The sequence below is a fragment of the Erpetoichthys calabaricus genome, chromosome 1, assembly GCF_900747795.2.
Source record: "Erpetoichthys calabaricus chromosome 1, fErpCal1.3, whole genome shotgun sequence".
Classification (NCBI taxonomy): Eukaryota; Metazoa; Chordata; class Cladistia; order Polypteriformes; family Polypteridae; genus Erpetoichthys; species Erpetoichthys calabaricus.
Window position 1 is genome coordinate 221,595,544 of NC_041394.2, and position 18,090 is coordinate 221,613,633.

The 18,090-nt window shown below is 37.3% G+C and overlaps 1 protein-coding gene across 4 annotated transcripts in view; it reads left to right on the top strand.

Annotated features, from left to right (window-relative positions):
* brd1a (bromodomain containing 1a) overlaps positions 1–18,090 on the top strand; it is a 131,407-nt gene that overhangs the window by 9,892 nt on the left and 103,425 nt on the right. For 2 of the 4 annotated variants that reach the window (XM_051933905.1, XM_051933910.1), the window contains exons 1-2: positions 1,234–1,750; positions 8,144–9,520. In XM_051933905.1, coding sequence (XP_051789865.1) covers positions 8,160–9,520 — 1,361 coding nt within the window. In that variant the 5' untranslated portion in view covers positions 1,234–1,750; positions 8,144–8,159. Of the gene's footprint in view, positions 1–1,233; positions 1,751–8,143; positions 9,521–18,090 lie in introns of those variants that run through there. The other 2 variants (XM_028812077.2, XM_051933901.1) reach the window with 2 other exon arrangements.

Here is an 18,090-nt window from a genome sequence, read left to right on the forward strand (position 1 = left end):
CAGCCAGTTTTTCACATTTGATTTAATTTCATACAACTACTGCTTCACTAAAAATCTTTTGTTCAAAAAATACCCCAGTACTCAGATGTTCCTAGGTAATGAAAGAAATACCACTTGTCTTTTTTGTTGAAAGATTAAATTATTATGCAGGCTGAGAGGGGTTCCCAAACTTTTTCATATGACTGTATATACACACACATATATATACACATATCTAAATCTATATATACCTATATCTATATATCTATTACATATATACACATCTATATATATATATACACACATCTGTATATATATATACACATCTATATATATATATATATATACACACATCTGTATATATATACACATCTATATATATATTATATATATATATATATATATATATATATATATATATATATATCTATATATACACACACACACACACCTATATCTATATATATAGATATATGTGTGTATATAACAAGCAAAGAAATATATCAACAGATAAAACTCGCCATCTTATCCAGTGTGCAAGTACCATCATTGTTCAGAATAGGATGTGGTTGCCATCAAAAGTGGGTTTTTTTTTATATTACACCTTATTCAATAACACCATGTAAATGCTACCTGTATCATGTATGTTTACGACTAGATCCTTTTCAGATAAGCTTATGTACTAAATGTTACAGACAGATGAGGCCTGTCCAAGCAACATTGTGTATTAGGTAGGAGCCAGCAAATAATGGTAAAGTCAAGGCTAGTTTTAATTTACCAATAAACCTGACGTTGGTATCTTCTCTTAGTAGTTGAAGTGAAACTTCTGTAAAATGTGCACCCCATTCCCCATAGTGACCAGGTTGATACCTGATTCCGACTGCACTAATTTTAGTCATTAATGCTTGTGTTTTAAGTTAATCTAGACACCAGGTCACTATACGTTTACTGATTATTTGTTCACTCTGTTTTATTGTATCTGTTGTGGATTAGACGAAATGAAATATTTAATTTAATGAACGTCGTTTTCATACGAAAATACTGAATGTGAACTTTAAAGCAGCTTGTTACAATGAAAACGCCGTTCTCTTGGTTTCGTTCCTAGTAACAGAAGACAAATATGTATCATATTACAATGAGTCATATATTGTGCTCACTACAATGAGCAGTGCTTTATTCTGTCAGTTTTTATATGTGCAAATGGAGAAATATACTCCGCCAATCGAGCGATTCATTTTACCATTTCCCTCGCAATTTTAATAAAAATAATAGTATGCTGTGTACAGCTGACACCAAAAGTATGACCGTATTCGCCACTTCCTTTTTCATTCGACAGACGGCTTCGCGTGCGGAAACAAAAGCTTCTTATGAAACTGTTAAAAAAATGTGAGTCGCAGCCACACAATTACCCGAGCGAGCGTAGTGCCGCTTAGCTAAGCGTATCTGCGTAAACTGCGTAGCGGGCGGAACCTTTAGTGTAACCGCATTGTTGTTGAGAAGAGGAGCTGGGACAGCTGCCTTTTCTTGCTTAGAACTCCGACTTCGGCTTCACTAATGGTTGTTTTCAGCAGGAGTGAGAAGGGCAATCTTCAGCCGCTCGACCGCCTGGGATACAGGGCACATCGACCGAATTAAACAACGCGAGGTTTTTGCTTTGAGACGCAGCTCCACTGGAACAGATTGTGTGGAATCACAGTCACTCCGTAGGGCTACATCGCCATTGCTATCAGCTCCTGCCCTGTCTCGGGAACAAAACGCTAGAAAGTTAAAGGTATGTGCTTACGATCTATGCCGGTAGTTAAAAGGTGGTTAATGGCACGGCCAGAACGCTAACAGTAAAAGGTGTACGAGTTTCCACAAGGAAGAATTTGCTCTTGTTCTGCTCGTCGCCTGTATGCTTGTTTTGTTGGACGCCATATTAGCTTTTCTAGTTTTATTATTGTGAACTGTCCCGACACGGTAGGCCTATGGGAGACTCCGTTTGTCTCCTAAGGCACATCTTTCGTTTGCGGTGGGGCGTGCTTTTCTAAGATCTGTAAGTTTAGCGTGACCGGTAGGCGAGTCCACGTGAAGACGGGCAAAGAAGCGATTAATAGTAATGGTACTATGGTCCAGTTATTCAAACAGGCCCGGGAAAGTGTTTGGTGCAGTGACGTCACGGCGTTCGTCTCTATTCCAAGGCAACTTCTGTTTAGACGACCAGTTCCTGGAATTTGTTCAGTTAAAAAAGCAGTTGGTAACGAAACTCTTGGATATAGATAGATGCTTCCCTGAACTATCATCGTCTGCGCTGGTAGTTAGGGGAACAGCGTCGCGAAGAACGATATTTAAATGATGATCGGAGACGCTAAAGACAGTTTAGCAAATTTAACCGATTACAGACATTACATTATGAATGATACATAGAACGTGTAATTTTAAGGAAGTATGTGTTTTTAGTGTGCCATGTCACGAGGGACAGCGTGCTGTAAGGTTTATAATCACACAGCATCAACCGTACAATAGATCATTATGCTGCTTTTAAAGCATTGGATAGCAAAATATAAAGCCCTATCGTCTATTTAAACTAGCTTCTGGTTAAACTAAATAATTACGCATTCTAAACAATCAATTTAGCGAGGGCAGAGCAATGTTTGTTATTTTCTGGGTACTATTCAGTTCCCTTGGCTTGTATTACGCGTGCGTGATTCGGTTTAATTTAGATACATTTGCGAAGTATACGTTATTATAAAAAAGACAAAAAATGTAATTTAAACACCATTGATCATTTACAGACCTGCAGTTTTATTTGTAGACCTTATTCAGTTTTTTAATTTCCCTGTAGGATTAATTAAGTTTATCTAATGTAAAATTTACCTTCGAAAGCAGGTAGATGTTAAAGTTGAAAGAGGAATTGAATTGCGATATTCCTGAATTCTTATAAACGTCTAAGGGGATGACTTTTCAGAGTTTCTTATATATTTAACAAGGCAATCCAACTCGTGTTCAGCAGTCAGACAGCTTTCATTCCAACCATGTTCTTAGTTACTGACCATTTTTAACTAACATTAACAGCATTAACTTACTGCTGACTTGCTATTTAACTTCCTTAGCATTGTTTACCCAAGAAAAACAAGTCCGAAACATTTAATTTTATAACAAGAATTTTTTTTTCTTACATGTAAATTTCAAAACGTCAACATAAATACAGTCTGAAGCATATGACTAGTGTCCACAACTGCACTGATGCAGATTTAGTATACACGTCCTTCATGTGACATGTTTTGCAACTGTCACCAATGCTTGGGCCAACGTCCAATCTGTACAGTAGAAGTGTGTTTCTTTGTGGACTTTTTTCCTATAATATTTTTTTTGATTGTTTGCACATCAGTAGGTAAAGTGACGGTTCCTGATCTGCACAATCAATGTGCCCCTTGTGTTATTATAGGCTACCACATTTCCTCTGAAATGAGCAGCAGTTGCTACATTGTGAACTGTGCGTATGGGGCTAACATCTTTCTTGTCTTTCTACTTGATGGCATCATTTGCCTTTTTGCCTTGCACCTACTTGCAGCATAGTGAACCTTCAGGCACCCATATCGAAATCTCCAGGTATATCATTACGTTTTAGTTGTACAGTGCTGTCTATATGAATCAGTTCCAGTATACATGTCAACATCTAATGACCAATTCAAATTGTTATCACTATCACTCGATTCAACTAATGGTTCAGTTTCAGTTTGTTCTAAAGGTGGCTTTAAGGTTCACCTTTGTGATTTGGGTGATTGATTGAGTTACCTTAGAGAAGAAGACCATGGAGAGGCTGCTGCTTCACCACCTTAGGCCACAGGTTCAACACGTCCTTGACCCTCTGCAGTTTGCATATCAGGAGAAGGTGGGAGCAGAGCATGCCATCATCTATATGCTACACCGATCCCTCTCTCACTTGGACAGAGGCAGTGGTGCTGTAAGAATTATGTTTCTAGACTTCTCTAGCGCCTTCAACACAATCCAACCTCTGCTCCTTAGGGACAAGCTGACAGAGATGGGATGAGATTCATACCTAGTGGCATGGATCATGGACTATCTTAATGACAGACCTCAGTATGTGCGTCTTGTGAACTGCACATCTGACATTGTGGTCAGCAACACAGGAGCACCACAAGGGACTGTACTTTCTCCGGTCCTGTTCAGCCTATATACATCGGACTTCCAATACAACTCGGAGTCCTGCCATGTGCAAAAGTTCGCTGATGACACTGCTATCGTGGGCTGCATCAGGAATGGGCTGGAGGATGAGTATAGGGACCTAATCAATGACTTTGTTAAATGGTGCGACTCAAACCACCTACAACTCAACACCAGCAAAACCAAGGAGTTGGTGGTGGATTTTAGGAGGCCCAGACCCCTCATAGACCCCGTGATCATCAAAGGTGACTGTGTGCAGATGGTGCAGACCTATAAATATCTGGGAGTGCAGCTGGATGATAAATTAGACTGGACTGCCAATACTGATGCGCTGTGCAAGAGAGGACAGAGCCGACTATACTTCCTTAGAAAGCTGGCATCCTTCAACATCTGCAATAAGATGCTGCAGATGTTCTATCAGACGGTTGTGGCGAGCGCCCTCATCTACGCGGTGGTGTGCTGGGGAGGCAGCATTAAGAGGAAAGACGCCTCACGCCTGGACAAACTGGTGAGGAAGGCAGGCTCTATTGTTGGCATGGAGCTGGACAGTTTAACATCTGTGGCAGACCGAAGGGCGCTCAGTAGGCTCCTATCAATTATGGAGAATCCACTGCATCCACTAAATAGTATCATCTCCAGACAGAAGAGCAGCTTCAGCGACAGACTGCTGTCACTGTCCTGCTCCACTGACAGATTGAGGAGATCGTTCCTCCCCCAAACTATGCGACTCTTCAATTCCACCCGGGGGTGTAAACGTTAACATTTAACATTATACAAAGTTATTGTCTGTTTTTCACCTGCATTATTATCATTCTTTAATTTAATATTATTTATTGTATAATTATGCTGCTGCTGGAGAATGTGAGTTTCCCCTTGGGATTAATAAAGTATCTATCTATCTATCTATCTATCTATCTATCTATCTATCTATCTATCTATCTATCTATCTATCTATCTATCTATCTATCGTTGCAAAACACATAGAAATATTCATACTTTTTTGCAGTATAATGTTGTTTTATACTCTAGATGACAACAGAATACTGTCTCTGAGTTTTTTTTGGGCTTTAAATTGTAAAGTGGATTATTAAATGTTACCCTGAGTCTGACTCGGGTTTAACTGTTTTCTGAGTCATGTTTGGGGTTAATATCAAGGAGGTTTATTACTCGCACCCTTTAATTGTTTATTTTTCCTTAATTTTTAGCCAAACAGTATTGAAATACAAAGTGATCCAATGCTTGACCAGCCATAGGTGTGTTCATTATACTATACCCGTAAATAAAGGTGAAGGTCTTACTGAGAAAAGTGCTATATAAATGTAATGAATTATTATTATTATTACTAATGTTGATATGGCCAGGCGTTCAAAACATTTTAATAGTGCTCTTAGAAAAAAAAGAAAATCAACAATTTTGGAAATGTCTGATGAGGCAGAATGAGAGCACCAACATGCAGTGGAATTAACAGATTTAATTAACAAAAAAACCTGCTTCTAATTAAGAAATTGGTTGGAGTTTTAGGCCCTGACTTAACTGGTTTTTTTTTTTGTTTGTTTTTTTTATACCTGGTTCCCATCTCGTTTTTGTTGGTCTGTTGTTTAAGGAAAAATAAAGCAACTCAGAGGACCAAGTCTTGAAAAAACAAGTCAATTAACAGCAGAAATTGGTCACAGATTAAGAAAGTGTAGGGAAGGAAAACCTGTACCCACTACGGCTTTCTGAATGGATGGAATGATCTCAAAATTAAACTGTGTAATTTAGCACTGTCATTTTAGCCAAAAATTAAGGTTTGAATATTTAAATTAAAAATAAGTAAATATTCAGATATGTTTGAGCTTAATTTTTTTTTTTAACTTCATTATGATGCTAAGGACTGCAGCAGAGGCACAGTAGGCAAAAATGCCAACAAAAAAGAATTCTAGTGGTACTTGGGCAACTGTTATTTGAATATAAGGGCCATCAAAATCCTGAGCAGATGCACTTTTTTTAAAGGGGAGCATCAGTACTGTCATCTTGTGTTTAGTCTAGTACTTTTGGCCAGGTAACAAGTCTTAAACTGCTCAGCCTGTAGGGCACAAGAGCACTATTCCTCACCCCTGTCACCCAGCACTTCGTACAGAGGTGTCCTGTGCCCTCACCAGAAATTGCTTTCCATGGGGCACCACATTAACTCTGCTTCCCATTTGTTAACAGCTGTCCGTGGCAGCAGCATGATGTGTCACAATATGTTTATAGTGCAGGACACCAGCTCAGTGCTACAAATGGGACCCACACAACATTGTCATAAGCGTTTCATGCTTTGCAGAAGAAACGTGAATAAAAAAAATGTAGCATAGTGCAGTACCAGTGCATGTGACTTGTAGGGATCTTTTTTTTTATGGGTCACTGTCCTGACAAGTTAGGTGGAATATTGGTTAATTTGTAAGACTGTGACTAGGTGAGAATAGCAAATAAAGAAACGGAGCAGGCAAGAGGCAGGCAGGTAGGTCAAAGGCAGATTTGTTTTATTATCTTGGAGGTGTGTCACAGGCATTGATTGGCAGGGTACAGTTAATATTGCAGCCTTCAGAATAAAAAGCCAGTCAGCATCTCTGGACTCTTACTTTTTTTCCTTTTTACAGATGCAGCAATGTTTTAATAAATGTAGCTTGAACATTTTTAATAACACTTCATTGTTTTAGGCATTATGTGTCAAACCAATAGCCATGTGTAGACGGAGATGAATTGTGGGACACCATACCAGAGTCTCTTTTAGAAAAACTGTTCTGAATACACCTGTAGATCAAAATGCTTGGCAGTCGGACAGGGAAAATGAAAGTCTGAATGTGTCTGGCTTTAAGTTTTATTAATGAAGAAGATAAACTAATTTAAAATTTCAAAAAAGGCTAATCGTGGATGTGAAGTGTAAAAACAAATTGGTAAAATACCAGAGCCATGCGTTGCACTTTTGGAGTAACTTGATGCCAAAATTAGTGCTGGTAAAGCAAACCTATGTTCTTTTACTATCAAATGTCAAGATTTGCCTTTGAATAAGATGTGTTGAACTATATTCAAATAGTGACATTCTGATCTGACAGCCCTAGTGCAATTAATAAATACATATATTATAGATCTTGCATTTTTGATTTAGTCTTCACATAAGAATCATACTTCCAGGTTACTTGGGTGTAATTCCCAACCCCTTACTGGGAAATTTGAATGTTCCCCGTGTGTTTTCTTTACATGTCCCAATATCATGCTTGTTACATTAATTGAAGACTGTTAAGTAACCCAGTGTGAGTGCCTTGAATTTGCATGGTGAGAGTAACCAGCAATGGAGAGGTGCTTTTCGCTGCACAGAAAATGATTAGACATTTGGAATTGAAGTAACAGCCTTGGTGTTGTCTTGAATGTGCAAGGACAGGGGTCAAAAACCCCAGAGTTATTTTGGAATAGTGGTAAATGCAGATTGTAGTGACATTAGAATCATTAGAAACTGTGCAGTTGCACTATCTTCTACTCCATATGAAAAATTAACGACTGTTGAATTTGGCTATACCCGATGAAGTAAAAGCAGCTGTTTTAAAAAGATGTCAAAGTATGATACATTATTATTTACTTAATAATATTTTATTGTTCGTATAAAACAATTCCAATAAGCATTGAAATACAGATCTGATATAGTGGTCTGTTCAGCAGTACAGCTAGGTCACACTTTCAGTGTTCATATCCTGGTTTCAACACTGTATGCATAAAGTTTTCATATTATCCGTGTTTCTTTGTCTGCATCTTCAGGTTTCATGCCGCATCTCAAAGTCATGAAGTTTCAGTTGATTGATAGTTGTTTCAGTGAATGTGCCGTTTAATGGAGAGGCGTCTCCTATAGGATTCATTTCTGTCTTGTCCCCAAAGCTGTCATGATAAGTTCCATGTGACTCTTGAAATGAGTGAGAGGGTTTTATAATGCTTTTCATTCATGTCTGATCTATTTTGTGACTACTTGTTTTTATCTCCCCAGAGGAATTTCTTCTGAAATGAGAAGAAAAGGGCGACATCACAGAGCTTCCATGGCTCGCCGTTCTACTTCTCCCTGCAACATCAAGCATTCTCCAACCCGGGAAACACTCACCTATGCCCAGGCTCAACGAATGGTAGAAATGGAAATCGATGGCCGAGTACATAGAATCAGTATTTTTGACTCTTTGGAAATAATTTCTGAGGATGACATTACAGCACAAGAGCTTACAGAATGTAATAGCAATAAAGAAAACAGTGAACAGCCACAGGTTTTGGTGAGATCTAAAAGGCTAAAAAACAATAATTTAAAAAAGAACAATGTAGCAGTGCCAAACGTGCATGGGGGACAAGCAACATCTAGTGCACTTCCTGAACCTAAAATTCGAATTGTGGAATACAACCCTCCTGTTGCTCCTCGGAGACCGCCTTCTTATTACACATTTATTGAAAAATCTTCAGATGAGCTTGATAAAGAAGTGGAATATGATATGGATGAAGAAGACTATGCATGGCTGGAACTAATTAATGAGAAACGTAAAAGTGAAGGATTGAGTGTTGTGTCTCAAAATGTTTTTGAATTTCTCATGGACAGATTTGAGAAAGAGTCATTTTTTGAGAGCCAGAATCAGGGGGATCCTCAGTCTCTTATTGATGAAGATGCAGTGTGTTGCATATGCATGGATGGAGAGTGCCAGAACAGTAATGTAATTTTGTTTTGTGACATGTGTAATTTAGCAGTTCACCAAGAGTGTTACGGAGTGCCATATATCCCAGAAGGACAGTGGCTTTGTCGACACTGTTTACAGTCTCCTAACCAGCCAGTTGATTGTGTACTTTGCCCAAATAAAGGTGGTGCTTTTAAAAAGACAGATGATGACCGATGGGGACATGTTGTTTGTGCTCTTTGGGTGCCTGAAGTGGGTTTTGCTAATACAATTTTTATTGAACCGATTGATGGTGTAAGGAACATACCACCAGCAAGGTGGAAATTAACTTGTTACCTTTGTAAGCAGAAGGGAGTGGGAGCCTGTATCCAATGCCATAAGGCAAACTGTTACATTGCATTTCATGTGACTTGTGCTCAGAAAGCAGGCTTATACATGAAAATGGAGCCTGTTAAAGAAGTAACAGACACTGGAACAACTTTTTCAGTTAAAAAGACAGCCTATTGTGATTCACATACTCCTGCAGGTTGTACTAGAAGGCCGTTAATGATTTACGAAGAAAGTGAAACAAAAAATGGCCTTTGTCAGAAAGGTGAAAAAAGTGGTAGAACTCCATTAAAAGGCAGGCAGAAAAGCAAGAAGAATAAAAAGGGTTTAACAGAACCAACCAGTTCTGTTCCTTCAAAGTCTGTTCCTTGTATTCCTCCTCAAAGGTAAGTATCTACACTTTATTTTGTACGGATTATTGTAGTTTTATTTTTCTGATTATACAGCTAATGTAAATTATGATTTTTACGGTGTTTTTTGATAGTGTTTTCCCAATTTTTTTTGTAAAGTGCTTCCTTTTCTTCTTGTAAAGGAGCATTTATATTTCTTTATTAGCTTGTGGGTGTTAAATATCTGCTGCTTTAGATAGATAGATAGATAGATACTTTATTAATCCCAAGGGGAATTTCCCTACTTGAAACCTGGAAACTACCAACTTTTTTACTAGCAGTTATTAAAATATACTTTATTCATTAATGGATATTACAGATTATGTCGGTCTTCTAGCTGGCAGCTAGCCATTCCCAGGCCTGGTTCCAGAACTAGTTCCCAGTTATTCATATTCTGGGTGAGGTTCTCCTGAATTTAATTAGAACATACATTACAGTGAACTTAAGGATTTTTTTTTTTTTTTTTTGGTCTGGCCCATTTCTTGGTCAAACCTTCTAACTCCAATAGGTGCACAATCCTCAGACAACTTATCTCAGAGAATCTTTGAAGCATAGTGGACTGTGTGATAATGAGCTACCCAGGCCCTGATGCAGCAAAGCAGCTCAAAACTTAATATTTCCATCTCCATGCAGTACTGTTGGTATCACTTTCTAGTCAAGATGGCAAACCTAGATGGCCTTTTTTTTTTTTTTTTTTTTTTTGTAGCTGAAGAAATACATGATTCTTTATAATTCTTATCAGAACTCAGTATTAACATAAATTTAATGCCAATTCCAATGCAACATGATATTTTTATTTACAGCAAAACTTTCAAGATGTAGTTTTTTGCCATACATTTAAAATAAACTTTGTCAAAAGATCACATAAAAGGTATCTGTTACTTCAGAGAAGGAGTTCTAACAGTCTGCCCTTTGCTTCCACTTCAAAGCAGCTTCTTGAGTTCAGCCAATTGAGTGTCCATTGTGGAAAGTTAAAGCACATTTGTAAATCATATTTTAGGATGACCATGAAACAGTCCTTTTGAAAAAGTAAGTACTTCTTCAACAAAAACTGAGCAGATATGCCTATTCCATCTGTGAAAAAAGTAGGTACACCTTTGGCTAAAGGGATGAGCAATTAAAAAAATTTAAAGACCATTCATGATTTATGTAAATATTTTAACACAAATCATTTTCAACTTTTCTTGTGGAAAATATAAATGTGAAGTTTGTCCACAGTTTGCAAACTGAAAATACAACTGTACCCTTCTTAGAGAAACACAAACATATTGTAGTTTTCTTCTCATTCTTGTCACCACTGCAGGCAAAGAAAGCACGATGGACATCTCCAGTATATTCTTATACTGGCCACCAGACAAAGAAATCTCTCTTCTTTACATAACCACTCTGTCTAAAAAAAATATAATAAGGCGTGCAGTTTTTGGTGCATGCTAAAGTAGTGAGAACAGTGTGCCAAAGCTGTCAGCTGTGGACAGGCTTTATCTTTGTTCCATGCTTTCTTGCATTTGTTCCATTCTGCTGGGCATTTCTGTTTTATATGCTGAAATAAACTGGATGTGCCACCACTTTGAACTGCTATTGTCTTTTTGCAAACTTTGCATTTTACATTAGCTTGTTCAACATGTGATCATTCTTATACAAACCAATTGCAGCCAACTGAGTTAAAATTACAAACGTCCTTTGCAACAAACTCATTCATTTGAGAAATGACTTTTATTTCAATATTTGCATTAAAATGTTTTGACTGTACATATGTAATCAGCTGATCAAACTGGGGTGAGTCATAGCCTGATTTACCCCATAACCCCACCCCTTTTGACAATAAGAAAGACACACACATTTGTTGTTTTCTTGACTGTTTTAACTGTACAGATTGGTTCTAATTTGAAAATTGCTTTAAAATGTTATGTCAAAATAAACAATTTTTTGAAAAAAATCACCCACCCCTTAGCAATGTGAATCAGCTGAAAGAACATCATTATACCCTAGTCTACAGTATGTCATATTATACTGTATCTAGCAAATAGAAACTGATTTTCAATTAAGTTGAAAATATTGAAAATTTTCCAGTGGAAGGAAACAGGAATCCTCTGGATAAACCCATATATATCACTAGGGTTAAATACAGAGAGGACATAAATCTGATATTCAAGCACTGTATGTGCAATGGGAGGCAAAATTTTCAAACCCACCCTACAGCAGGAGACAAGCTTGTTTTTTTATGGTTTGAACAATAAACTTTGATTTGATAGACAAAAAGGGACACTGCTTTGAGGAAAGACTTTCTTCCTACTTTTCATACCTAATGATTTGCTGTCAGTTACACCATAAAACTGCAATGTTCTGCTTGTTTTGTTTGTCACTTTTTATTTTTTAACATTTGCACTTCTAGTCGAAGTACTCATAATTTACTCGGAGTGGACAGGAAGATAGTACTGAGTATGGGTTCCTTTAATATTGGGCTGTTATGAGTACCACCATATAGTATTTTTGCACTCTTAATACATGAGTTTGGAATGTAAAGAGGAGTCAGACCATGCTAAATACAGTTACAAGCATAGAATGTGCAAATAATAAACATGTAGTGACCAAGCCAAAATCTGGGAGCTGTTAGCAAGCCAAAATCTAGGAGCTGTTAGACAGCAATGGTAACTCCTGTGTGTCAGTTCCACTCTCAAATACATTATAGGAATACAATTTAAATCTTATTATTACTTGAGTGTCAGGGTTACTGATACCTATTGGCAAATTGCTCAGTACAGCTTTTTAAAAGTTGTTCAGTTGTATCTCTTTTGTAAAGAAATCTAATCCTTTTGGTGGAGTTTGTTTGTTTTTTGTTTTTTTTTTTCACATCCACATAAAAATCAAAGTTATTCTTTGTGAATTTGACACAATCACTGTTTGGAAAATCTAAATTATTATTAAATTTAAAATAAATTTCTTTAGTAGAAACAGTAAAGAGATTGATTTGGAGGATGAGAGACAGTTAAAAGCGAAGTGAAAGAGTCTCATTCTGTAGGTATATGTTTCAGACCCAACAACTTGGGCAAATTAATTTTTGACACACAGTTTGAGCAAAAGTTATTTAATCCAGAAAACTGATCTTATTTTCAAAGTTTCTGCCTAATGAACAATGCTGTCTCCCTGTCCCTGACCAAAATAAATTCAGTGCAAATGAGTAATAAAATCTTTATTGTATAAAGACACCTGCATTATTTGTTAAGGGTTAATAATAATCATTGTGATCTACACCATGTTAATATAATCTTCAGTTAAATATAACATGTGAAATGTCAGACCTGATATATAAACATGTTTTTTTTTATTTAAAAATACCCTGGATGAAAATGTTGTTTAATATATTTTTCATTTCCTGATGTTAGTTTTTTCATTTGAATAGCATTTTGGACCCCAATGAAACCAAAAAGGCTTATTATGGTGTAATAAACAGTACATAAGCAAACACTTTTCTTAGACATCAAGGCAATGTATTTGTCATCCAATATAAAAGAAATTATAAAGAGAATATATTGAGTGTAAACAATAAAAGGTACAGTGTGTTAGCCTCAAGTAGTGAGCAACAGGGTTATTTTTCTTTTTACAAGTTTTTAGATGGAAATACTAGTCTGTCGACTGCCTCTGGTTTTGGAATGCTCTATGCCAGGATACACTGTTGCCACCTATACTGAATGAGTTGGAGCTGGTGGCAGGGATGCAAAGGCACGGTTGGGCCAGAATAGTCTCTTTTTTTAAAGGGTCATTTGAGGATCTTTCTCTGGTGTGAAGTATATAGCAAGCAATAATTACATTAAGAAACAAAACACCAAAAAAAAGAATAAAAGTGGTAATTATTGTGATGTTCAGTAAATAATGGTTTATGTACTGTACAATGGAAAATTAATGTATATGAACAAACAAAACAAAAATGTGATGTTCATACAGTATGCTTAAATGTTTATCCTTCATACTATTTAACCAAACAATTTCCAGGAAGTAATTTGAATGTTGTGTGGTGATAGAGACCCATAAATTGCCATTATTTTATAAATGGGTCAGTCCACATGAAATCAGCAGAGGCTTCCCAACTAACCATCTGTGATTTGCTTAATAGTTAATGGAAACAATTAATTAAAAAACAAAAAATTAGCATACTAAAGTTTAGGCTGGTATTTTTTGTTAGTTTCTGAGGTATGGAGGCTTAAATAGGTAGTATTGAGCCTACTTTTATTGAAATACTTCTACTAAAACAATTAGCTTTCCTTAAGTCATAACCTTTGAACTGTTAATGCTAAATGCACTACATTGTATATGATTTTCTTTAGTGTTGGCTGTGTTTAACTTATGCAATTGTGGGTACCATAGATACTCGCGTATAAGTCGAAAAATTTATGCCTTAAAATTCATTCAAAAAAACAGAATTGACTTATCCGTGGGGCAACACAATTGTCCATAGAATTTGGGTAATGACATTGTACACTCAACGCTTCACGGTGTTAAGTCACCGGTCATCTGCCGTTTCCCATGGTCTTTGAAATAATTATAAGCCAGCAATACTATTGCTAATTAGCTAGTTTTTTTCTAATTTCATTAAATAATTCTTTAAACTGTGAAATACTTGAATTTGAGCATTAGCTTTTGCAGGTTTTGGATAACAAACATACCATTAGCTGCCACGTGCAACCAGATTTGGAATCAAAAGAACCAAGGCAATGCACGCTATCAATACGATGCAAGCGCAGCCCGCGATTCAAAAAATTTCTCTGCCTACCTGTTTTTCTCGTCTGACAGTAGCTGAAAAGCAGCATCAGGAGAGAGCAGCCTGAAGTAGTCCAGCAGCGGGTGATCCGTCGTGTCCAACAGCAAGCCATGCTGTCTTGTGAAGTCCGGTAGCCAATTCGACTCCCACAGATCAATGTCTGGATATTCCTCCTACGCGATCCTTGCCATAGCTGCATCGGCTGCGCGAATGCATTCAGCTGGCAGCCGATCAGCTGGCATGGCATCGGCTGGTGTCCGATCAGCTGATGCCAGCTTCTCACTCTCTTGCTCGATTCCTGATCACTGTCAATAAAATCCGATTCTGAAAAATCAAAGTCAGACTCAGCGATAATGTGCAAAACATCGTCTGCCGAGTGTTTTCTTTTCTGCACTCGCTTCGCTCCCTTGTGACATATCGACGCCATCGTGCCTTTGTTTACATTTCGCAACTCACGCTCACGCAAGGATTAGTTGCAGAGTCGAGTCTAGCATTTCTCCAAGCACAGAGGGAATGCCTGCGACGTGACAGTGAGTTTTGTCGCCATTAACAGCTGATTGTCACCCTCTATCTCTGATAGCTGTCAAGTTTTATCCATCCGTCCATTTTCCAACCCGCTGAATCCGAACACAAGGTCATGGGGGTCTGCTGGAGCCAATTGTCAAGTTTTACCCTCGACTTATACGCGGGTCATAACAAATTTCGTAATTTTCGGCTTAAACAATACACTCGACTTATCTGCGAGATCGACTAATACGCGAGTATCTACGGTAACTATTTTACATTAGCCAATTTATGGCTTGTTGAAAATTGTATTAAAAATTCTTTTGTGTTTTACTGCAATTTTGGCCCTCTACATCTCAACACTAAACCACATTATATCACGGAAAAGAGCTTGCATTAATTTTTAAATGTACAAAGTTTGAAATTGATTCCTTGAACCATACTGTTGCAGTATCTAACATGCCATGTATTACTACAAAGTGAAATGGAATATGCAGAGGCATACCACATATAGTTAGAAACCTGTGTAATACAATTATAAAAATGTATCTGTAAATTCATACATTATGTGTAAATAGTCAATGTTGTTGTTCTGCCATATTCTGCTAAATCCAGTTGTACAATTTAATCTGCAAAGATAACTGTGTGTGCTTTAAGAATATGAACAATGAACAGATGTCCTTTTCCACATACTGGAATCTGAAAGTCTGCCCGTTGATGTAAGGGGTGCATAAATGGTCTTCAGGATTTGCACAAGAGGGACCCAAAAGATACCTCTCTCTTGGACCAACTATAAGCCTTAGAGGGACTATAATGATGCATAAGTATTAGTTGTACATCTTGTTCCTCCTCTGATATTGCATGAATGTTTCCTATGTTTCCTATCCATCACTGCTGGTCATAGGGACACACAAGGAATTGTATTTGTCAGACACAGTGGATTTCACAGCAGTTTGATCCATAGCATTATTGTTATTGACAAGTGAAGAAACCAGCTGTTATTTATTTGCTGTGATATGTTTTAAGTTTTAGCATGCAGTAAACTATAAGTAAGCCACATTGCTTGTGTGCTACTGTAAAAGAACAAACTAATATTTCATTTACAACAAATACAAAAATGACAGGTTAATTAAACATAAAATGAATATTGGTGATTTGTGAAATTTGTCAGATGTTTTTCACAGTATATATACTGTGTTCATCAGTGTCCTTGTTCCCGAACATTTTCCTAGAAATTTGCTGTGCAGACGGCTTAGACAAACATTTATTTCCAGGCGAACTATGATGCTTTGTGAGGCCAGCATGACATTACAGAGCTCTACCAGTCATGTGCAGAACTTTTAAGCATGCTTAATCTAAGATTGCTGTCCAATCTGCCTCAGGCATGTGTGATGTCATTTCCCTATCCAGCCAGATTTGCACCCGCATGAGTTTTTAAAAAAACAAACAAAGTTAACAGTATTTGTATTTGAGGGTTACGTTAGCCAACCATAATGAAAATGTTACAAGTACTGTCCCCAGATATATAACACTGATCCTTGTGTACTGACAGTGTAGCACCTCATGCACACTTAGCCATGTGCAATATTTAGGAGCTAAATCGACCCTTAAAGGAGCTGTCATCCTCGAGTCATAATGAGACCCTGTGAAGAAATAATTAAATATTTAATTCTGTTTAGAGGGTGTTTCTAACTTCTTGATGGAAGAATAAAGTACAAAGTATCTGTACAGTTAAACCAAAAACAAAAAAGACCACACAGTTGCACCTGGAGCCCCATCTTCAAACAATAGAACAAACCAGTCTAACTGGCCACTTCATGGCACAGCCATGGTTGTGATTAGCCTGTCTGTGTATTTTGTTGTTTGAGGAACGGTGGCACAATGATTAACACAGCACTGCTGCATTGTAGCTCAGATAACATTTCTAGCCACAATAATCGGTCCTTATGGACCATATTAAACAGCAAAACATGATGGTCTTCTTTCCAAAACTGGAGTACAGTATATTTGCTGTGTGTAGTCTGCAAGTGAAAGATAAAACAATAAAACACTTTATCATATAAAATATATAATAGAAAATGTAACTATTTTAATAAATCTTTTCTACTTAATTTTATATGGGTAAATTTATATACTTTTTCCCAAAACTTTATGGCCTTTGGTGAGAGATGTTTAAATTGTTCTTTAGTGTATTATTTCTAATTTGATTGTGTAGTTAAGTTTTAATGTCTGATTTCTGCTCATGTTTATTGTACTGTTGAAAACATTCTACCTTTCTACACCACTTCAAAATCTAGGCCTAATAAAACATTTGTTGCAGTGCAGCCAAAAAAAAAAATCTAGATTTTGCAGTATTTTCCCAAGGGGACTCCCCTTGAAAATATTTGGTCACTTGACCATTTTCATTGCATTTTGGTCTTTTAAAATTAAATTTTTGTGGTTTAATTCAGATACGTACTTAAATGATGAGTACAGTCGATTCCGGTTAATTGGACCACCTGTTAATCGGACCAGCCGCTTATTAGGACCGAATCCTAAAGAACCGAAACAGATTATATTACATAAGCCTAATATTGTTCGCTTATTTGGACCAAAATCCCGTTTAATCGGACCAAAGAATGTGACAGAGAATAAGAAAAAGAAGCCACAAGTCACCCGCGGAAAGCGGATGTAAAGCGGGTCAGCGACATCGGGAGGATCCCTGGGCTCCCCAGGAGAATTTATGCTTTTATCAAAGGTCAGGAAGTCGGAAAATTTGTACCAAGTGCAAACCAGTGGGGGTGAACCTGCCTGCCCTTTCTTTCCTAAAACGGACCGCCCAGTAGCCGGCGACATGAAGTCGAGCGTAAACAAGAGTGTCCGTGCAAGGAATTCCTTCCTGTCAATAAGGATTAAAGTTTACACGAGAAAGCTTTTGCTTCAAGAAAGTCAAACTGGACGCTTTTAGTGCCGAAGCTTTGAATGGCGAGCATTTTGTGGCTCTCCTGACCTCCACATCTTGACCCGGAAACACCAAGATTTCATCAGAACTCTTTTAGTCTGTGAACTGTGCGTGTCTTGTCTCCCCTGCCAAAATGCCACGGTGGGACTTGACGTTAGCTGAAAAAATTGATTTCCTGGATCAGATCAGGCAACAACCACCAAACTCTAGTCAGCGTCGGTTGGTTGAAATTACTGGCTTGGCAAAGACTATAATTTACAATCAAACGTTGACTGGAATTTGGTAATGTAACCTTTTTTATTGTGCTTTACATGCTGAGTGCCGTGTAGATTGTTTAGAAGAATTTGTAGATTTCTTTTTCAATAA